Genomic DNA, 23,468 nt, shown 5'->3' on the forward strand with positions numbered 1-23,468 from the left:
GAGAAAGGAACGGAAAACCCGGGGCAAAGATGGCTGAGGAGGCTACTCGAATCCCCGCCCCCTTGCTTGAGTGAGGGCCTACGTGGCCATCCAGCGCCTGACTCAGGAGGGAGGCGGAATAGGAGGAAAGCTGTGCGCATGTGCAGCCCACCTGTGCAACGTGGAGGGGGAAAATGCCTAAGAAGCAGGGAGAGCGCGTGGGCGTAGCTCAGGAGGTGAGGAGAGCGGCACGTTGCCCGGGCAACCAGGAGGAGAAGGGGGCTTTTTTTTGGGGGGGGGAGCACCTTACTGAGGGCGTGGCAAGGATCCGTGAAGGATGGCAGAGGAGATGGACGTGAATGGGGCGGGGCAGCGGGAGCGGGTTTTACAAATGGGTCAGCCTTGGGAGGGGGGAGATGCATATAGGATAGGAAGAGAAATTGGTGCTAGAATGGGGAGCGGTAGCGGCTAAGCGTGTTGCACTAACCTACCCCGTGGGGTTGTTGTGAGGATAAAATGGAAGAGGAGCACGCACACTGCCTTAAGGTCCTTGGACTCCTAAGTAAGGAGTGGAGAGGGATGTCTGCAGGAAATAATTGTGGATATATTAGATTGCTCTGAATAGTTGACCAAATACGTCTCTTCAACCAACCACACTGTGGTAAGCGCCTGTGAGCTCAGTGGTCAAGCTCTATGTTATGACTTAAAGCTGAAGAGACAACATCGAAATGTAATAAGTAAGCAAATAAGCAACGGACACAGATGGGTGTCTGTGCCAAACGCCTCTTTTAACTATGCTGTTGTACATTAGGTGTTGTATCTCTTATTCTTAGGACCTGACACATATCAGATAGGGTGACCAGCTGCAAGAAAGGGCAGAGCTCTTGCATCTTTGAATAGTTGTGTAAAAGGGGAGAAAGGAATTGGTGTAAGCTTGTCATGTCATGTCTTAGCCTTAGCTTGCCTTCCAGGGTTATTGTGATGATCAAATGCCACAATGGAATGTCTAGGCACCATTTTTTACCTGCAGTCGAAATTATTTATTTATTTATTTATTTATTTATTTATTTTCTTTAAGGACAAATCTCAAGGTGGTTTACAACACATCAAAACATCAAATAAAACAATCCAGAATAAAACAAATTTAAGCTTCAAGGAAAATATTCAGATCCTTCTCTAGGTGACATTTTGCTTTCCCCAGTCGCCAGCCCGGCATCCAGAGATCTCCACATGGTCACAATTGGACACCTGCCAGTTGCAAAACGCACCTGATGCCTGGCTAATTCTAACACTGGTTGGTATGGCTAGAGCTTGAAAAGGTGTAGTGAGAATGTGGCAGGCAGAAAGTTAATTGGTACGGCCTTTACAGCCTATTATACTAATTAGCATCCTAAATTGGTTACTTGTTACACTTTTATGTTGCCCTTCTGTAGAAGCCCAGGGTGATGTACATGGTTTTCTCACACCCTCGCCCATTTTATCCACATAAGAACTCTGTGAAGTAGGCTCAGCCAAGATCACACAATGAGCTTCCTGTTTAAGTGAGGATTTGAAACCAGATCTTCCCAGTCCTAGGCTGACAGTCTAATCACTGTACCAGTGTCTCAAGTGCAGGATCTTCAACACTTCTGCACCTTATTTATTCCTTGGTATAGCACTTCATGCACCTGATGCAGTCCACATAAAATCTTAGCCTTTGCTGTTTTTGCTGCAAATAATTTGACTTCTGTTTTCTGGTTTGGGAACCTTAGTTTCTAACATGCTGGAACTTTAATTCTGAATTACTGGCAAAAGGGGAGAATAATTTATTTTATAAACTCTTTCCCTCCCTCCTTCCCTTAACTGTTAGGGGGAGAAGAGTGAAGGAGAAACCTATAACTATCCTAACTCGCTATCAGTGTCCTTGTATAAAATTCACCTTCTTTGGGAAAGGTGGTGGTATTAGTTGGATGGTGCAACTGGAATACAGATCCCTAGCTTTTTCTAGCTGGCTTGGTACCATCTCTGAGGGTGTTTGCCATGCTAGCTGCCATTCATATCTGCTCCGCCTTTGCAGTTGGCCTTGGAGGTGTTATGTCTTCACTTCTTACACATCCTTCCTATTCTGCTGTTTAGTCCCTTGGCTTTCAGTTCAATGTGCTTTCTGTGTAGTGAAATAATTTGGACAGAATAATGTGGAAAGTAGGTACTCCATATGACTGAGCCAAGGGTAGAGGAGAAAATATTGAAATTTCCTAACATTTGTTGTGAAGAGCCATGGTCAATATCCGAATCAATGCTTGGGTGACAAGGCACCTTGGACTTTTCCCCAGTGTTACTAGGCATCACTGTTCCCCTCCCCCCCCCCCGCCGCCATGTTGCTTGGCTCAGTCACCATTCCCTCTCTTTCTTTCCTCCCTGCCCACCCCTTCCAACTCCAGCCTAAGAAGCCAGGATGAGAAATGACTTTTAGAATTTGTTGGTTCTGCCCTTTCAGTGTTTCCATCCCATCCCTTCCTCCCTTTTGCATAACGTACTCTCTCCAGAGTTGTTCACTGCTGTTGTTTCCCCATGTTGCAAAGTCTTCAACTCTGTCTCTGCAGTTATTTAGAGCTTATTAAAACTCCCCCTGTTCAGAGGCAATGATGTGTTGATTTAATCAAAAGTATCTGCTGATCTGAGCAGTGCAACAAAACGTTGGCAAGTGGGAAATCCTGGGATATAGGACCTCAAGCTCCACTAATCTTAAGTGGCTCAGGCTGTTCTGCTGTACCTTCAGTGGCAAACACTTTCCTTCTTTGCATGGAAATCTGCCAGAGGGCCCTGCTGTGAGCTGAATTGCTTCCTTCTTCAATGCATATTCTGCTTGTATCACCCAGAAACAATGGTTAAAATCTGAGTTTAATTCTAGTGTCAATGTGCACAAACTGGCTGGTAGAGTGGACTCTATAAAATAAACAATTTATTACATATCAAATACTGTTTGAAATATGGGCTCCTAATTGTCGCTCGGTCTAACTGCACAGAGCATGAATAGCCAAATCCCACTGAGTAGTCAGACACATAAACATGATAATGGTTCATGTCCACTATCATCTAATGTGGCAGTATATACACAGAAGCCCCCAGTGGCACAATGGGCCACTGTGTCTGGCTGTGGGCAGGATTCCTGGATTGCAGGGAGTTGGACTAGATGACCCTTGGTATCCCTTCCAACTCTACAGTTCTATGGTATCTTAAATATCACAGCAATCCTGTGGTCCTTACAATCTTCACCTCCACCAACCGTGCACACTTGGTAGGTTGATGGCACTTGAGGTCAAGTGGCTATCAGTTTGGTAGTGAAATTGGGTCACACAAAAATAAGATAAATGATTTCTACATAGTTGGGGAACCCTCTGCATATGCAGAAAAATATAAGTTTGTAAATTAATGAAAATCTTAACAACAGCCTGTTAAGGACCTGTGAGCTTCCGATATGTACAAAATGTTGAGATGTCAGTTTGGAGGGTGGGGGGAAAGGGAGTATTAGCCTGCTGAAGCCCCCAAAAGCTGCTAATACACATATCCCCTGGGGGGGGGGGGACAAGGAACTCAAGAGGGTTGTGGTGATGCTGTAGACATTCCTGGAAGAAACGGATTATCTTGACCCATTTCAATCTGGGTCCAGACCCTGGTTTGGAACTAAATCTGCCTTGGTCACCCTGGTGCCCTCTATTGGGAGAGGGACCCTGCTGCCCTTACTAGAGCTGTCGTTGGCTTTTGGTACCATGGTATCCTCTTGAAATGGGCATTGGAGGCACTGTTCTGCATCTCATTCTCTTGGCATCTTTTATATTTCTAGTGCTCTGAGAAAGAGAGGAAAATCTTTCTCTGTCCATTTTCTGCACGCCAGAATAAGAGGTATGCAGAGAAAGGTAATATGGATTTTTTCCCCCAGCAACAATTTATTCATAAAGGTATTCTCAGATAATTTAGAATAGCAGCATTCACCTGCTGTTTGAGGGCTTTAGCTCACTCTTTTAACACCAATAGATGGTGCATGTTTGCATTGACCCAAAAAAATCTAGATTGCACTAAGGTTTAGAGTTAACCTTTTCGTAACAGTTTAGGATTCAGAAGAGACACTGCACCTCATACTTGCAGATTAAAGGCGCATTGGGGTTAAAAATTACTGTGTTCTTAAAAGGCAGTCAAACAAAAATAAGTCTGTTGAAATAGGAAGTGACAGCATCATAAGCGAGTACTTAAAAATTAACGTGTATGGCCAGCCAAGAGCACCAGCCAGCAGGATTTTGAGGCTGCCGCATGTGGGCCATGTAAGCATTGTGACCAAAAATACATTATTGTATTAAGATTCACTAACAGGAACAGAGTGTGTAGTACTTTTCTGCTCTAGTTGGCTCTGGCTAGGGCTTCCTTGAAGACAGCACTCATTTCTGGGCGGATTGTTTCAATAAGAACAGACAACTGGAAGGTGGAGGGGGGATTCAGTACTTGAAACAGGACTCCTCTTCCTCCTTCTCCACTTGTCTTGGAGCAAAGACTTACGCCACTGTACTCTGGAGAGCACCATATTGCATACATTCCTCCAGCCTTTGACTCCCTTTGCCCTCGCAACTGTCAGTCATGTCAAGAGACTGGTGATTGGTTGAGGTACGTTGGCATTATTCTTTGTGATCCAATGGCTCTCTTAATAGCCTTGATAGATGTTTACAGTAATGAAAATTCTACAAACCCCCAAGACAGCATGTTCCACTATCCTCAGCTGTGTTTTCAGTAGATCGTTTTTCCTTCCCTATTTAAGGAACCAGGCTAATTTAAATCTAGGCTGTTGCGAAAAAAGAACAATGGAGTAGCGCTGACAAGTGTTGCAGCCAGATTTTCAAATACTTCTTGGAATTTTGCAGGTGGCTCTTTCACTCCGGCACATCTCTCATCCCAGTAGCAGAAACAAAAGCTATTTTTATGAGGCAGCATGGTAGAATAGGAAAAGGATGTCTTACTCAGGGAGACAAAGGCTATGTACACACCATATATTTAAAGCACATCTCCCCTCCCCACCCCAAAAGAGAATCCTGGGAACCATAGTTTATCCTTCAGTTCCCAGCTGAGGGATATGTGCTTCAAATGTATGGGGTCTCCATAATTAAATGAACTGCACAAGCAGCTAGCCCTGATGGTCTCCTTATCAATACAGTGGAACCTTGGTTCTCGAACGGCTTAGTTGACAAACAAATCGCAACCCAAACACCGCAAACCCGGAAGTAAATGCTTTGGTTTGCAAGCTTTTTTCAGAAGCCGAATGTCCGATGCAGTTGTCGGTTATTGTTTCCGGGGTGTCTGTGCCAATCGGAAGCCGTGCCTTGGTTTTTGAACTTTTAGGAAGTCGAACAGACTTCCGGAACGGATTATATTCAAGAACCAAGGTACCACCATACTGAAATGTGCCCTGAAGATGGAGGTGGAGAAATAAAAAGTGTGCCCATTTTGGATGCTGTTTTCTCACACTTATCTTTAGCCTCCTGTTATAATTATTGAATCTTACAAATACTGCATGCATTGTGGAGGGGGAAAGCTGCTGGCAGGTTACATAGGACAAGTATCCCCATTTATCGATATTCTGTAAATACAGTTGATAACCTGCTGGGTCACTCAAACCAAAGGTCCATCTAGAAAACCACCCTGCTTCTCACAGTGGCCAACCTAGCTGCGTCCAGGAAGCCCACAAAACAAATTGAGAATGAAAACCCTCTGGCTGTGACTTGTTTTCTGTGGGCTGGTGCCTCTGATCCTGGAGATTCATGACAGCTGTTATGACAAATAGCCAGTGTTTATCAAACTGGATTTTTTTTTAAAAAAAAGTTTGGTTCTCTAGTTTTTCTGCTTGTTTTTTTTGGTAAAATACACTGTTTTATTCCTCTGATAATTGCTTCACTGTTGCTCTTATAATATTGCTATATTGCTATATTGTTTATTATTTTTATTTTGTAGGTGATAAGTTGGAATGTTTTATAATGAAATTTTATCTTTTAATAAGTTTTGAGCCACCTTGCTAATATTGAAAGGCGGCTTACAAATACTGAAATAAACCTGCTTTGCAGGAAGATGATTCCATTTGTCTTTTTCTCACAAGCCACCCTCCCCCTTTTCGTTTGGCTCTGATCTGTTTAATGAGGGTCAGGAGGTGTAAAGCCTCATGATCTTACTCCATTGGATGTCAGTGTGTGTGTGTTATGTGGCCGAGTGCCAGGATCTTAATTAGGGAATTTACAAAGATAGAGGCCGGATGCCACTTCTTCAAAACTGCTTGCAGGCTTCCAGCAAGGAGGAATGGGTTTGATTAACTCATTACAAAATTGGTTTATTTTGTTAAAAATAAAAAGACCAGCCCAGATCAAAACGCCAACCTTCTGTTTTTAAGGCACCCGGAGACAGTATAAATAAATATCAGTAATAAGCATCTGTGTCTCTTTGGATTGACATCTATTTCCCAACCCCAAGTCTCCAGAGTTCCCTCAAGTGAATCCAAATTTCAGAAGAAGTGGGCATTATGCCTGATGGTGTACTTCCTACGAGGGGATGCCTCTGGCTTTGGCACTTTATGCAGATTGCTTGTCAAGTATGCAGGGGCTACCCATCCTCTCTTAAAGTGCATATTGTAGCATTGAACTGGGGAATGCAAGAGGGCATAAAACAGAGTTGATTATGGGGGCAGTCCTTCCTGTTTTGGAGTGGTGTTTGATATCAAATATGTCTTAGGAAACTCTGGGTATGGTTCAACTAATGAATCCTATGAGCATAACAGGGCTCCCCCTTCCCCTGGCACCCCCAAAATTGGCTGTGGAGTGTCAGGAGAACATTCTGAATAGCCTGCAGGGGGAGGAGAGAGGGGTTATTCCACCACGCCCTGTCAAACACTGTCCCATCAAAAGTCAAGGAAACAATTATCTGACTTTTAGAAGACATCTGAAGGCAGCCTTGTTCTGGGAATTTTTTAATGTTTCATGTTGTGTTGGAAGCTGCCCAGATTGGCTGGGCGAACCCAGTCAGATGGGTGGCATACTAATTGATTGATTGATTGATTGATTGATTGATTTATAATTAGGCAAGCTGAAATGCTTACCCTGATGGCACAATCAACATACCATGCCATTGGATTCCTTCTTGTGTCCAAGCCTTTGTGGGATTATAAGAATTTTTAGATTAGCTGCACACTTTATATGGCAATTGCGTCTGCTGCAGATCTATTGGTGTTATCCCAGTATTTCTTGCTGTGAACATGTTGTGAATGTTATTTTATTTAATAGTAATTGATTTTTCTTAAACCCACCTTTTAGAAAGATTGCCTTTTGAATGATAAACATGCATCCTTAAACAGTGATGCATGTTTATTGGAAGCCTGTAGTCCAGTCAGGGCTCCTGAGCATGTTTTTTTAATGGGTATTACAATACAATATAAGTTTATTGTTTTAGCCAAAGGCCATGACAAACCCGCAGCAACGTTACCAATAAAACAATACACACCATTCATCCATAATATGAGCCAACACCCATGATGTAAGAGAGAGGTTTCCAAAGACATCCACAAACTCAAATCCAGCTTGATTTCAAATCAAAGCACTAAATCACAACAATTTATAGCAATTTTATCTAATCCCCTTTCTCTGTTTTTATTTGTTATTATTATTTTTGCAGCTAGGGCACAGGGTGTTACAAAGCTATTATTGTCACTCAGTGGAAACCAAACCACTTCTGCCAGGGTGTACCTGCTTGCCTGTGTGAACAAAGGTTTCAGAAAGAAATTTCTTGGGTCTGTATGGAAAGGCCCCATTGGGAAAGGGAGTAGCACAAAATCATCTGCATACATCATGATTGAGACATTTCTGTTCCTAATTACTGGAGAGGAGGAAGTTTCCATTGGCTAAATATAAAATAATTGGCTAATATAAAAGTTGAAAAAAGTGGTAGCCAGAATGCAACCTTGCTTCATTCGTGACAGTTTAAAAGCATGAGTCATACCACCATTTAAACCTACACTGACCCTCATTTATGTGTTGCTGCATAGTTCTTGGATCAATAGCAGAACTCTGCAATCAACGTTGGCAATTTGAAATTTCTCCCAATCTAATTCTGATAATAGAGTCGAATGTAGCAGAAAGACCTTTAAAGCCCTAAACGGCCTCGGTCCAGTATACCTGAAGGAGCGTCTCCACCCCCATCGTTTTGCCCGGACGCTGAGGTCCAGCGCCGAGGGCCTTCTGGTGGTTCCCTCGCTGCGAGAAGCCAAGTTACAGGGAACCAGGCAGAGGGCCTTCTCGGTAGTGGCACCTGCCCTGTAGAACGCCCTCCCACCAGATGTCAAAGAGAAGAACAACTACCAGACTTTTAAAAGACTGCTGAAGGCAGCCCTATTTAGGGAAGCTTTTAATGTTTAATAGACTATTGTATTTTAATATTCTGTTGAAAGCTGCCCAGAGTGGCTGAGGAAGCCCAGCCAGATAGGCGGGGTATAACAGAGTATAAATAAATTATTATTATTATTATTATTATTATTATTATTATTATTATTATCATCATCATCAATAAAGGCCACATAAATATTCTTATTGTTCTTAGTATGTTTTCTAGATGACCTTTGGGTCCCTTCCAACTAAGATTCTATGATCCTTAGAATACAGTTCAGGGTAAAACACTGTGTCCTCCTCTGAACTCAGCTGGTTATTCAGGAGTAATGTTGTTACTTTGTAACCAGTCTGATAATTTTTGAAGGAGATACTGTGCATATAGCTTTGAGGAGATGTCTTACTGGCTGATAGTTTTGTGGATGATTCCTATTGTTAAAAGTGAATAATGAAGAAGAGACTGTAATGTGGTTGATAACATTTCCACCCTATTTGTTCAAATAAGTATACTGACCCTTAGAAATGTCTACAGGACTCCCATGAAGGATATATAAATTATGTTGGGATACAAATTCTAACAATTTCAGGCCCTGTGCCTTATATTTCTTGCCAAAGAATAATGAAGTCTAAGCCTAAAGATAGCAAGAGATCCTCTGCAGTAGCTCCAATTTGGGCATTAAAATCCCCACAAAGAAGTAAATGCTGTGAGGAATTTATAACAGCAGGGATGTTAAATCTGACCAAAGTTTGGTGGTCAGTGACAGACAATTAGTAGGGGGAAGGTAGATGAAAAGAAAGATTCCTGATTCAGTTTTGATTTGTTTTGGCAAAATAGCATCATTTTGAATTCCAGAATCTGCTATCCAAACTTGCCCTGCTAAATCAAGCTATATAAAGGAACTTAAGCCCCCACGTCATTGTCCCTTTTTAAATTTCTTAACAGCTGGCTGTCTAAAAGAGTTAAAACCCTGGGAGGGGGAGGGGGAGGGTTAAGTTCATGAGGCCAAGTCTCTTTCAAACCTATTATATCAAATTGCTGGGACATACAAATAATATCCTTCTTGGCCTTCTTATTTATCCCAACCCACAGGTACCAGGAAAGAGTGTTAAGACCTTTTCTGGATGTTTTCTAATCAGTTATGGCATCTTAAAGGAGAGCTAAAGGCATCGTAGCTTGCTTTTCTATAATTACCCCTAGGCCTGGTCTTATCTTGAGCATTTGTTAATGGAGAATCCTTTTGATTTCTGGAAAATAGATTGCAAACAGGGTAGGAACACAAGTTAGCATAGATTCATAGAATTGCAGAGTTGGAAGGGACTCAGAGGGTCTTCTAGTCCAACTCCCCATTTAATGCAGGAATCTCAACACACAGTCCTCCCCCCCCAATAAATCTGTTTTCATCTCTCGCCCTGCTCCAAAATGGTGGTCATCTCCAATGCTTGGGAGAATCATCATGATGTCTACTTTCCATATTCTTCTCCTTTATTTCCCATTTAGGGAGACAGCCCTATGGAATGAAATCCTCTGAGTAGGTTTGCATAGGATAGTTTTGTTCGTAACCCATTCATTCTTTGGCTGAAGCTGCCAGGAAAAGAATATTGCAGGAAGAAGCATCTGTCGTGATCCCCTCCTTGCCCCTCCCGTTCCTCCACTCGTTTCTAGTCTGCCTTGTCTTTTCTAAGCATTCCTTACTGGGAGCAAATGCTTTCCATCTACGCCAAGGTTCAGGTGTTCAGCAGTTTCAAAGAGCACTCTGTGGAGAGCATCCTCTGGGGGATCTTGCAGAAGCCTTAATGTTTATCAAAGTCTGTGATTTTTGTAGAGATATGAGATCCTTGGGAAGTTCCATCCTCAGCAACCCTGAGAATAAATGGTAATTCTTGCCCAAATGCTCCAATTACTCCAACCCTCCCTGTCCATTTCTCTCTCCTGACTCTCCCACTGCCCCTTATCTACAGCAAGAGTATTGCTACTGTAGTAAGAAATATGCCCCTGAATTGCCATGTATTCAGCGTTCAGTCTCATGCGCCTCTAAAGTGTGTATTGGCCACTGCTGGGGTTGCATCTGCCCATATTCTTCTTTTCTGCACAAATATTCAGTTATGTCATCTGGACAACTATCAAAGCTTTAATGCTGAAAGGTGGGCTTTCCCTGAGCTAACTTGCTCACCTCAGAAATCTCAAAATCCAAAATGGATCTGAAGTGCAGGATAAAATTTGCAATGGTGGTTCCCATTCTTCCTTTTTTTTGTCACAGCTCAAACAGTAAGGTGTTCTGTTTGCAGCCTCCATGGACTCTATAAAGCCTGTCAATAGAACAAGATCTGGGTGTGTGGAATTGGTAATGCACTGGGATAAACTGAAGCTCAATTCTGACAAGATGGGGGATGCTGCTGATTGGTAGTATGACATGTATGTTGTACTCTCTCTTAAAGATCTGGTTTGCGAGTGGATCATCTGCAAATTCTCCTAAGACAAAAAGATAGTTTACCCACAATTATTGACACTCTGGCAATGTCCTGTTTAGACTATTGCTATTCATTGTCCACAAGGCTACCCTTGAAGACCATTTGGAAACTGGAGGTTGTACAAAACAAATATGGTGGGTAGACTACCAATTTGGATCTTGTCAGTCTTATAACAGATGGATTGGTTTCTGGTCCATTTCCAGGACACATTATTGTGCAAGACCAAGATGCCTCAAGTAGAGTCTCTTGCCTTATGAACCCTCCTGAATATTAATATTCTTCTCAGAGGGGCCTTCTTCGGGTCTTACTGCCATTTGAAGAGAAGTAGGTGGTGGCTTGTGCTATAGGGTCTTTTCTGTTGTAATACCTTATCTTTGGAATGCTCTCCCTATATAGAGACTTGCCTGACACTGCTTTTGCTTTCTTTTTAGCACTAGGCAAATGCATTTTAATTTACTCCAGCTTCTTAGTGTGCCTTAGTCTCAACTGATGGTTTTATCTGGTTCACAACCACCCGCTGTTCTGTTTTCATTGTCTTTTTGTTGAAAGGTGTCATTTTTATTGATGGATGTTGTTTTAAAAGACTGAATGAAAACTCTTGTGTGAGGTTCGCCTAAAAAGCACTATAGAAATGCTGAAATAAAGAGAGGTGCTTAACCTGTTCTTCTGCTGCTTTGCTAGGAGAGAGAGAGACAGCTTTGCTAAGAGGTGGAAGCTGCATTTTGCTTCTGTGTGAACCGTTTGATTTTGGCCAAAGACAGATGCTTCTGCTCTCAAAATAGGCAAATGTGCAGAAGAGCGATCAAACACATTCAAGGAGGATAGGTCAATTGAGATTATTAGCCATGTTGGCTTCATAGTTTCAGAGACTCTTTGGCACTCAGTACTAGTTGCTGATCGTATGGTCGGCGGTTCAAATCCCCGCGGCGGGGTGAGCTCCCGTCGTTCGGTCCCAGCTCCTGCCCATCTAGCAATTCGAAAGCACCTCAAAGTACAAGTAGATAAATAGGTACCGCTTTATAGCAGGAAGGTAAACAGCGTTTCCGTGTGCGGCGCTGGTGCTGGCTCACCAGTGCAGCTTCGTCACACTGGCCACGTGACCCGGAAGTGTCTTCGGACGGCGCCGTCTCCCGGCCTCTTGAGTGAGATGAGCGCACAACCCTAGAGTCGGTCACGACTGGCCCGTACAGGCAGGGGTACCTTTACCTTTTACTAGTTGCTGGAAGGCAACAACAGGGAGGGAGCTACTTCCCTCAAGCCCTGCTTGTGAGAGTCATATAGTATAGGATGCTGACCTACATGGACCATTGGTTTGACCCTACAGGGCTTTTCTAATGTTATCTGGGCAGGTGTGGGGAATCTTTGGCCCTCCAGATATTGCCTAACTACAACTCCCATCAGCTCCAGCAAACATGGCCAGTCACCAGGAATGATGCGAGATGTAGTTCAGCAAACCCCGGCAAGCCAAAGGTTTCCCATACCTGTTTTGGGGGCTGTGTTTTTAAGGTGCTTTTGCTGTAGACAGACTAATAATACACTGCACTTCAATTTTTCAGAGTGCTTCACAAAGATAATGTCAATAATCCTTATAACACATATGAAAGGCAGGCAAATACTATTTTCCTCATACCAGTCTGCTTCTACTGCCATAAATTGGTCCCTTGCATCCCGATTCCTTCCTTCCTTCCTTCCTTCTGCCTTGCCCGAGGCTGGTGCTGCTTGCTTTCCTTGAGCAGAGTGTGAGGATTGCTAATTAGCCCAGAATTGAGCCATAACGTGGCTAATCAGGGGATCAGTAGAATTGATTTCCCAGTGCAACTCTTCAAAGGGATGCCTTTCCCTCTTTTCCTGCCCTGGGATGAGCAACCAGAGTTGGTGCAGGACTGGGAAATGTCTCCCCATCCTCTGTATTGAGCACATCTCAGTGGGCTACTGGGAAGGACTGCTCCAGATGGGCACATGGCCTCTCTTAGCCAGGCTTCCTACTATTTGTGCGCAACCCCATGCACACTGGAAAGGGGTATTGGGAAGGGAGCATGTACTGATTGACAAGCTAATGGGGAAACCATGTCAAGCATCAGTACAAGCTCTCCTTGCAATTCCCCTTTATGGGGAGGGGCCCATAGCTTGGAGAGCTGGCTTTGCATGCAGATCATCACCTGTTCAATTCCTGGCAACTCCAATTTAAAACATGTCAGGTTTCAGGGCTGGGAAAGACCTCGTTGCTTGAGACCTGGGGGAGCAGCTGCCATTCTGAGTAGACAGCACTGGCTTAGATGGGCTCCATGGTTTGACAGCATGAAAAGTTGCTTCCTATGTTCCACAAAGAGCACATTGTTTCTGCCAGATACTAATGGAATCTCTTTCCTGATGCTTTACCCGTAGGGTGGCAAAACAGATTTCCCCTGGGCTCAGAATGAGATGCTGGGGGAGGGGGGAATTCCCCAAGGTGCTTTTCCCTTAAGGGGCCTCCTTTGTTCAGACCTCATTCTTCCCATACTCCTAAGTCCTTCATCACCTGTTCCCTTGCACTTCAGCTGCTCCCTCTCCCTCTCTTGTCTCTCCACTTTACTGGAAAATAAATTAGCTGGCTAATTAGATGACTATCTTAAGCAGCCAGCAGTTGCTTCCTGCCGCAACTCCAGCTGAATGCAAGATGATCACGGCAGTTAGAAGTATCCGCTTGGGACTCGGAATTGCCCAAGTTAATCTGCCTCCCTCACCTGGGGCAAGTCACTGGGCCACTTTCCATTTTCTGGAAGGCATGGCTGCATTAAGATATAAATAGCCTCAAATGTGCCTTATTTCCTGGAGAAAATTCAAGGAGTTGTACATCTACATTCCAAAGGTTTGCTCCAGCTGCCTTTCCCCCCCTAAGTGTTAGCTATGAATGTTCATTTCCTCATCTTAAGCCAGTGGGTGTGATGTTAAATCTTAACATGGGAAGTAGCTCCTTCCTTGGAGGTTTTTAAGCAGAGGTTGGGTGGCCATCTGTCATGGATGCTTTAGCTGAGATTCCTGCATTTCAGGGGGTTGGACTAGATGGCCCTCAGGGTCCCTTCCAACTCTACAATTCTATGATCTCCATGCAGATATGTGTGTGTGTGTGTGTGTGTGTGTGTGTGTGTGTGTGATTCCTTCTGAAGTGCAACGAGAGTACTTATTTTGCTAAAAAGAGATGAATTGAGAAGCAGACATTTGTGTCCCAATCTGTACTGGTGACAAATGAATACTCTTGCCCTGATTCTGCTCTAGTCACACACAACTCATGGTCCATGGAAAAGAATGTTTATTTCTCATCTATGTCAAACGTCAGGCCAGCCTGGATGATCATCCCAATGCAGACCCAGATATGCACTGCCATCAGTTCTTGTTGTTGTTTAGTTGTTTAGTCGTGTCCGACTCTTTGTGACCCCATGGACCAGAGCAAGCCAGGCCCTGCTGTCTTCCACTGCCTCCCAGTTTGCTCAAACTCATTGGTAGCTATGAGAACACTGTCCAGCCACCTCGTCCTCTGTCGCCCCCTTCTCCCTGTGCCCTCAATCTTTCCCAATATCAGGGTCTTTTCCAGGGAGTCTTCTCTTCTCATGAGGTGGCCAAAGAATTGGAGCCTCAGCACCATCAGTTCTGTCTTTGTGCAAACCTGCTTCTTTATGCCTTGTTCCCCCTTGCTGGATTGGGATCTGTTCTTGCTAGACAAGGAACGGCGCCTTCTGTTTTTCTTACAGAGCAATTATCAGTGTAATACAAAGCATCACATACTGTAACTTTTTTTTTAAGCAACAGATGACATTTTAATGCCAATCTCAGGTTGAGTTTTATTGGGAATCGGGCATCTTAAATGATATTTCTACCTTTTGCGAACCTATCCCTTGATACTGCAATTCTTGGAATATTTTGCTGGGGGGGGGCACCTTTAATATTTAGTATGAGAGCCACATGTTTCTTGCCCCTTTATGCCATATTGATCCCGGCACTGGAGACCCACCATAAAGCAAGCTTACCCTGCTGTTCGGGTATCCTCTGCCTAAGTGTCTCTCTGCCACATTTGTAAAAGGGGGATTTTGCAGTCCCTGTTACTGGAGAGTAACCTCATGTGCCAGTTAGTGTCTTTAAAGCCCTGATCGGCAACCAACTTCATTGCAGGCCCATTTGCAGGAAGGGATGCTGAGTAGAGCTTCACCACCAGATTGCTGGCTGAGGTTCCCTTCAGATCTAATACAACCTGTTTTAAAACAGCTGCACAGGTTGCCAGTTCATTTCCAGGCCCAATTCAAGGAGCTTACGTTATATTGGAAGCCCTAAACAACTCAGGCTCAAATACCGGAAAAGACTACTTCCTTCCCTACAGACCCTCTTGGGTGTCAAGATTGGCAGAGGGTGTCTGCTTGGCACCCTCAGAAGCTCACTGTGGGTGGGTGTGGCGGCCCAGGAGAGGGCATTCTCTGCAGCAGCCCCTAAGTTGGGGAATTTTCTCTTCCCACAAAGGTGTGTCCCACAAAGCACCTTCAAAATACAGCTTTTGGTGAATGCTGAAGGTGAACCTCTTTGCCCTGCTTTTGACACTTGAGATGTGTGTTTTTAAGGGGTGAGTAGCAACCAAGAGGCTCTGCCTGTTGCTTTAACAGCCCAAGAATACAATCTGCAGCTGTCTCTCCTGCTTCTTTCTGTTGGAGGGTGGGACAACTGAAACATTTTTCAAGTCTCCAGTCAAACCCAAGGTGGGCATGTTGAGCAGTTGGTGAAGAGTCTAGTCATACATTCTTGGTGTTGTTTTATGTGTGTTTCAGATAGATACCCTGGAGGAGAAGCTGTCCCAGTGCAGAGAGAACTTGGAAGAGTTGGATTTTAAGCTACGGAGAGAAGAACTGACTCCTGAGGGAAGGTACTAGTGGGAATTCAAAGAGCTCATTCATGCATCATGGAACTGCAAGTGTCTGTTGCTCATGCAAACCACTGGTGGGCGAAGTTTGCTGATTGCAAACAGCTCTGGACAGAGCAGAGATTTAATGAGATCCCCCAGCTACAGTTTGCTCTGAATAAGAGACAATTTTGAACAAACTGAAGCCTGCCCTTTGCTGCTTTTTGTTTGTGGTGTAGCCTGTGAGGGTGCACTCTGAGCCTCAATATGCTCTTAATTTATCAGCTTTCCTTGATAAATTCTTTTTGGACCACCCAGAGAATCTTGGGCGAGAAGGAGGGGGATGGCAGCAAACAAGAGGAGGGACTGGCTAGTTTGGATACTTATGAACAAATTGCTAAGAAGTTGGCGCCATTTATTTCTGATCCTCAAAGCCCCCAATGCAATTTTGCCAGCCTTTTGTCTTCTACAGTAGCCATTCAACAGCTGCTTTAGAATTGGCTAGATTTCTCCCCACCCTGGCTGGTGTCCCTCTTTCTTCCTCCTTTGACGTACTTCTAAGAGTCCTTCTCTGCATGCCCTTCTCAACATGAACACATTCTGTGCTCTTCCCTTAACTCGCTCTGCAGTCTACTTTGGCTCTATTTACACCCTGTCTTGTGCTTTACTCTCTGAGGGAAACAAACCCTATTAGGCCCCCTGCCTTCCCCAACTACACCACAGGGCTTGCTCGGAACCAGCAGCCAATTTGCTGGCGTCTCTTTATTTCTAGCCACACAGTGGCTGCTGCATGTCTTCTCCGCTGTTATTGGAACCGTACAGTTGCTACAGGTGCTACTCTCAGGCAATTTGTTTTGTTCTTGTGCTTTAAACTATGGATTAATTAATCATGTTATGCAGCTAACAATGCAAAGCTGTAGATTTGTTCCCCTTCTTAGAAGATGTGCTGTGGAAAAGCATTGCAGCTGTTCAGTAAGGGCTTCTACTAGATTCAGGCAAGATGACCTAATGTAGGGAAACAGATGCGCTTATGTCCCTTGAACATTAAACCACATGCAAGACTCTGCAATTTTCTGCTCAGAAGTGGCAGATTGGAAACTTCATCTGGGATGCAGCAGTCAGGATTTCTGACTGAGATGAGTAGACTTGGAAAGAAAGGGCAATAATATTTCCTCGAGAGGGATCCTCCTCTTAGGGTGTATTTATTTTCTAATGAGGAAATGTGTGTATTTAAGCACTCTTTTGGGAGGCAACCAGGAGTTGCATGCTGTTGAGTAGCTGGAATGGCATGGAAGCAAGTGGGGAGGCTAAATTCTGCACCCAGTGCAGAAATGCAGCTCTCTGTCCCTCCTCTGCCAACAGTCAACAGGCTAGTTACTTTTGTGGGGTTATTTACAAAAGGCTGATTTAAGCTCCCCCAGTTTGTTAGAGCCCTGTGGAAGGGAGCTGACTTGAGGATAACTCACAGGCAGCAGATAAGGTAAACCAGTATCTGCACTATACTGTAGATCAGTGTTTCTCAACCTTAGGTCCCCAGCTGTTGTTGGACTACAACTCCCATCATCCCTAGCTAGCAGAACCAGTGATATCTATTCTAGGGCAGATCTCTTTGTGATTTGTCACGGATTGGCAAGGGCTTCCGCCGCTCAACAATTCAACAGTAGCAAAACCTAAAAAGCTTTCCCACTGGAATTTGATTGCTGAAAAACAACAATTGGAGAACAGTCAGCAAGAAGGATTTATGAGCTTCCTTCTTTTACTGATCACAAATTCCTGATCTGACCAGGTGCTTAATACCTAGCGTAAACCTGCCTGTCTAAGTGGCATGTAAAGGTTCTAGCAGAAATAAAGTAGATCCCACAAGCCTGAAGTCTGCCCGCCCCAGAAGATACTTGAGACCTGCAGATGGGGGGAGTCACATGATGGAAGTCCCTGCATGTAAAACAAACAAAGCAGGCTAGGCTAGAGCCCTCCTCCCTGCCATGTCAGTTTTTGCATGGAGAGCCAGTGTGGTGCCATGGTTAATAGTGCTGGACTATGACCTGGGAGAGCAGGGTTTGAATCCCCAGTCAGCCCTCAACTCATTGGGTGACCCTGGGCCAGTCACCATCTCTTAGCCTAACCTATCTCACAGGGTTGTGAGGATGAACTGGGGGGGGGGGCGGACTATGCATACCACCTTGAGTTCCTTGGAAGAAAAGGTGGTATGTAAATGTAATAAAAATATCATATGAGTGGTGCCCACCTGTAGTGATACAGTCCAGACACAGTTTGTGATAACTACAGAGGACTTATAGTCTAGGTGCCAGAGTACCCTCTCATCCAGCCGTGGGGAAGATTTTATTTCACTGCACAACTTTCAGAATATCTAATAATCATTCTCACATATTTGCAGAAAGTCACTGGAAAGAGAGAGAAATCTGCTAGCAACCAAAGCTGGAAATTATGGTAAGGAATGAGTAACTTTAGAAACTGCTTTCCCCAAAGACATACCATTAATTCACAGGCTCACGAGAGGGAGGAGCTGTGAAACTAAAGTAATTCATTCAACTGCCCATACACTCATGGAAAACTGTTTTTTAATGCGGAGATCATAAATGTCTTCCAAAACAGAGTTCAAGCACTCCTTGCCAGAATTTATGTATTAGAATTCTGCAGTAAACCCCCTAATTTTTACAAGAATATACATTTCCATTTAAACAGTGTAAATTAAGGATGTTGACTATTTCAGCTTGAAAAGGTAAAATGAGAGCAGAAAAGCAATGGGTAAATAAAAACAGGGCAAGTGGATCATAAAACAGTTTGCGTTTGTGGGGTTGAAGTGGAGAATGGCTGCAGATAAATGATGTTTGCTTGCCTAGGGTTACCTAGGAAATGCATGGCTGAGGTTAAATTTGAAGCAGGTACTTCCTGTCTCCCAGCTCAGACACTCCCAACCTACTACACTGCTCCAGGGGAAAAGTTACTCTAAACTCTAAAACATCTCTAAACATCTAAAATGCATTTAGCCTCTTTTCCGAGGTGATTTCGATTTTTAGAATTTACTGAACATATCACACACAAATACACTTAAAAATCTGCATCATTCAAACAGAATTTCCCTGAAATGGAGCCTTATAAAGCCAAGGTTATTAATTAACCCTCAGAGTAAGAGTAAGGCCAAATCCTACACATCCTGAAAGAAATCCTGCTTTTTACTAATAGGAATGCAAAACAATTTGTCAGATCGCGACATTTCTCTTGTTCATTGAGAGAGCCGATAGCTTCGTTAACCATTTTGCTGGCTTGGCTGATATATGATGTAATTCTTCAGGCCTTGATTTGTTTGGTGTACAAAAGAGGAAGCAATTTTGCAATTGCTAGACTTCCAAGTTCTGGGTGCCCCCTGGTGAGAAAATAAAGGTTGCTTGCACTCCCATTAAATACGTTCTGCATCAAATGCAGAGTAGCCTCTTGATAAGAAGATGGCCCTTAAGGAGTCGCTTTTGTGGGGTCTCTGAAGAAGGGTGGGAATGTACATGCACCAGAAATAATGGGGGGGGGACAGGGGGGAAGAGTTTGGATAAAGCTTTTGGTCAAGGAGGCTCTGGCCATTTAGCAGCACAGTGACTGTTCATTTCAGACTGTGGTTGTAAACCCTGCCTCATGTAGGCCCATGGTCCAGCATCTTGGGGCAAAAAGGAAATGGCATGGATAGCTGCAAGGAAAGGCAAGGACAGTCTAATTGTGAGAAACAAAGATTGCCATCCCCACTTTAAAGCCCTGGCACCAAGAAATATGGTTATTGGTTGCTGAAGAAAGGAACCAAAGTATCTTCCTTCCCTTATTTGCCCCCACAGCAGGAAAACTCAATTCCCTGAACACCTAGTCCTTAGTATTCCATGACTGCATTTCCTCAAGTAGAGCATACATTGTACTTGAAATTGCTGCATGTATAATATCATGGCGACAGCAAGTGGCTGTTGGCCATATCAGCACCGGGGCTGAGTGACATACTTCCTTCCTATAGTTTTTTTTTTCAATGTGATTTTTAAAAATGTCTAGCTTCTTGGCTAGAGATGGAGGGTTTCTGACTGTACTTCTAGGGCCTTTTAAAATACAAGAAAGCAAAACCCTAGTATGGCAACCTCCTTTGCACTTCTGCTCCGCCATGTTGCAAACTTTGTTCTTAGTTGTCTCAAAGAAAGGGTGCAGAGAGGGAGCCCTGCTTGCAGCAAGACTACTGCTTCCCTTCCATTAGTCCGTGATACTATGGCTGAGAGCTACTTCAAAGCTCTCTCTCTCTGCTTGTGGTCAGGAAAGCCCCTGATAATTGCTTCATTAGCCCACTATCTATCCTTCGCTCTTTAGGTTGTGCTGCCACCTGCTGGCTTGCTGTAAATCTCATTTGCTCCAGAGATCTCGCCCACCCTCTGGATTTGAAAATAACCTCAGGACCAGGTCTATCAGAAAGCCACTTCACACATTGCACTGCACAAAGTTGTACATCTAAAGGTTGAAATTGGCATGTGTGCGCATGGTAGCATGCAAGTAAACTATTTTAGGGAGCTGTACTTGGCTGCAGTTATTCCCTTTTTATATTTTAATGGAAACCTTAAACAGGTGAAATGGGTCCCTGGTGTTAGAAAGGATGCAATGAGATCAAGTGGCCCAGCTTCCAGGACCAAGTTGTTCCACTATTATCCATGATAGATTCCTGAGAGACTCTTAGAAAAACTCAGAGGAAAGACATTTCACCACAGAACACAACTGGAAAATTCCTCCCAACGTCTGATCTAAAATATTTCTCTGCCTTCCTGATGTAGTTGATCCTGTTTCTAAATAGCCAGCATGCACGGTCGGTCAGTGAAGGGAGCAGTGCCCCATAAGAGCACCATAGATGCAGTGAGAACTAGCCTCCAGTCAAGGGCTGAAGACCTTTCCGCCCCATTTTAATGCAATGGGCTCATCTCAGTTAAAGCTGTCTCCCTGGGGAGCTAGCAAATACAAAGGGACATCCGCCTGAGCTGTCGTATTAACACCTGAAACTTCCCATTAAAATTATACTCCTCTGGCAGTCGTACGCCGAGCTGCGCTCTGACCTCTGCCGCCGCTGCAGTCAGCGACAATGATTCTGTTGTCAAATAAGCAGTCGCTATGGTCTAACCTCTCACAGAAATTACAAAAGCACCGAAATTGCCTCTGAAGAGGCTTGATTGCTGTGTAGCAGCCCAAGGTTGGTGTAGCAAGGCAGCTGCGGCACAGCTATTGAGTAGGCTCTCAATTAAACTGGAGCTAGCTTTCTTTATGTTACAACTCACACCCCACCTTTCCTCCAAGGAATTTAGGGCAGAATACCTCATCCTCACAACCACCCCACGAGGCAGTGCTAGGCTGAGATTTCCTACATTGCCTGGACCCTCAGGTCTAGGAATGGCTGAGATGGGAACAGTTGCATAGAAGCTGGCAAGCAACATAAATTCCCCTGGAACCCTCCGCCTTCTTTAGCCAAACAGCTGGGGCCACAGATGGGCAAAGCCAGAGACAAAACTGGGAGAAGCAATGAATGCAACTCCTGCCTTTGCACAGTAGGCTACATTCTAGCCACACAAAATTCACACCACACACATCGCCATCCAGGCAGTAAGGCAGCTCAAAGCAGCATTCCAGCTAAGATACTGGAGCAGGATCAGTGAGAGGCAGTCTGACTAGAGCCACATTGAGAGGGTTGCATCCAGCCCCTCGGACCGCAGTTTCTCATCCCATAATTCAAACTAGTCATATAGTTAGGCAGAGAGGCACTTTCCTGCCTCGACTAGTAATTCCTTTTGAAGCAGCAGGTTTCCACTGGCTCAATACGTTCAATGACACAGAGGTGGATTGAAGTAAAATGTTTGTACGTGTCAGTAAAGCCAGCTCATATGTCGCCATGTAATTGTTTTAGGACTACATAGCAAGCATTTTGAGTTACACAGAGCTCTTCTGCAAGCAGGTTTATGAAAACTAGGCTTAAAACTCAAGGCTTCATAAGAACCTTAAGCAGAACTCTAAAAAGATTTGTGGACCTCCTTTAAGAACCATGAGTAGGAATATAAAGATGTGTAAATATCTTTTAAGCTCCTTATCCTACCTCCTAAGCAGCTGGACTAAGAAAAAGCTACATTTCAACCATCTGGGATCTGAATTCAGTGAGCATGCTGCTGAGACATAACTTTTATTCTCACAAACCAAAGCAATCCCGCCATCATAATTCCTTTTGCAATCATTCTATGGGTTAAATGAGAGCACCACATTTTGTGGTTGTGCAAGAACTGCTTTCCTTTTTCTGCTCTCCAGTTATCCGTAACAGGATTAAGCTGAAGCCATAGGCTGATTGCAAAAGTCAGGTTGATGCAGCAGGTTGAGGGATATTTTATGCACCTTGAGTTTCCCCCTCTAAAAGAGAGATTATTTTATTCTACCTTTGTAAAATTTACGAAAACTTCAGGCAGAGAGATAAAACGAAAGCTCAGACAGTGCTTTATAACAAGGCCTCTAGACTCTGCCATGCCCCTCATCCAGGCTTGTTCTTCTTCTATGTCAGGCTCTGTAATACACTGCTTCTGTTTGTAAGAGTTATCCACCTGCAGGTAAGGCATGAAGCTGAGAGAGGGAGAGCACATCTACTTATAATGGAGAAACACAACCACATTCTAAAAAAAATAAAAATGTTTAAGGCAATAGCTTAAAGAACATTAGAAGGCTTAAACACTGCCAGTTCCACAGTAGAGGCACTAAAAGAAATGGAACAGGCCTGTCTTAGATGAGCGGCTGTCTGGGAGAGGTCTAAAATCCAGTTTTTATCAGGCTCACTAATATGGCGAGACACTGGAGCAAGAAAACTTGATTTCCCCCAAACAGAGGTTGTGGGTGATTTTGAGACGAAAGTAGCACCTGTGTTTTTCTCTTTTCAGAGAAAGAACTGAAAGCACTTCGCCATGAAAACCGCAAGAATGCAGCCCTCTCAGTGGCCCTCGTGCTGCTGCTTGTCGTTATTTACACTTGCTGGACGATGTAGCAGATTCTGCCGAGATCCCCTTATGACGTGACTGTGATAACCTCTTCTTTCCCTCACCAGACTGTCTCGAGGGCGTGATTGGCTTTCCAAGCCAGTGCTCTCTAGACACCTCCAAATCATAATGGCCTCGGCAGTCCCTGCTGTTGAAGTATGAGGAAAATTTTGCAGAAGAGGTTGAAGTATGGTTGGAGCCGTCCCGTTATTCTGTGGTGAATAATCAGTAATGCTGCCATTTCCTGTTCTTAAGAAGCCACCTGTGTGTAATCGCTCCCTCGGATTGTTTCAGTAGCTCAAGCATTTTGAAAATGAAACTTTTGCCACTGCAAAGCTTTTCTCCCATTCCCCCCATTCAATAGACACCAAGCCTCTCCCTCTTGTCCTATTTCCATGGTCCTCAACGCCTTCCTTTCCCACTGAGCAGCATAGGTGGAGCATCTGGGAATAGTACAGGGCAGAAGAATTTCCTGGGGTTGGCAAAGGGCAAATAAACTAATTCCACAATTTGAATAAATACCATCCTCCCGCTTGGAAGAGGATCTATCTTCTGCCTCTTTGCTGTGACTAGGAAATAATTGCACCAAGAGTGAAGGCTGTGTTGGTTTATATGTTTATAATAATGGGACTCGTGGAATGGCCCATCTTCCACTGATCAAAATGAGCTTGATAATAAATCCTGATAATGTCTGTATGGTGGGCACACGTTGCCAGGCAGAGCTGAAAAGAGCTACAGTCTCATGGA

General features: G+C 44.1%; 1 protein-coding gene across 1 annotated transcript; it reads left to right on the forward strand.

Moving 5' to 3' along the window:
• Positions 1-85: 85 nt before the first annotated feature.
• CCDC167 (coiled-coil domain containing 167) lies at positions 86-23,417 on the forward strand. Its single transcript, XM_079969385.1, has 4 exons — positions 86-215; positions 15,623-15,717; positions 18,089-18,141; positions 22,626-23,417. The coding sequence occupies exons 1-4, from the start codon at positions 174-176 to the stop codon at positions 22,727-22,729; spliced, it is 294 nt and encodes a 97-aa protein (XP_079825511.1). The 5' UTR covers positions 86-173; the 3' UTR covers positions 22,730-23,417.
• The last annotated feature ends 51 nt before the right edge of the window (positions 23,418-23,468 follow it).

Source organism: Podarcis cretensis (assembly GCF_951804945.1).
Source record: "Podarcis cretensis genome assembly, chromosome: 3".
In the NCBI taxonomy this organism is placed as follows: domain Eukaryota; kingdom Metazoa; phylum Chordata; class Lepidosauria; order Squamata; family Lacertidae; genus Podarcis; species Podarcis cretensis.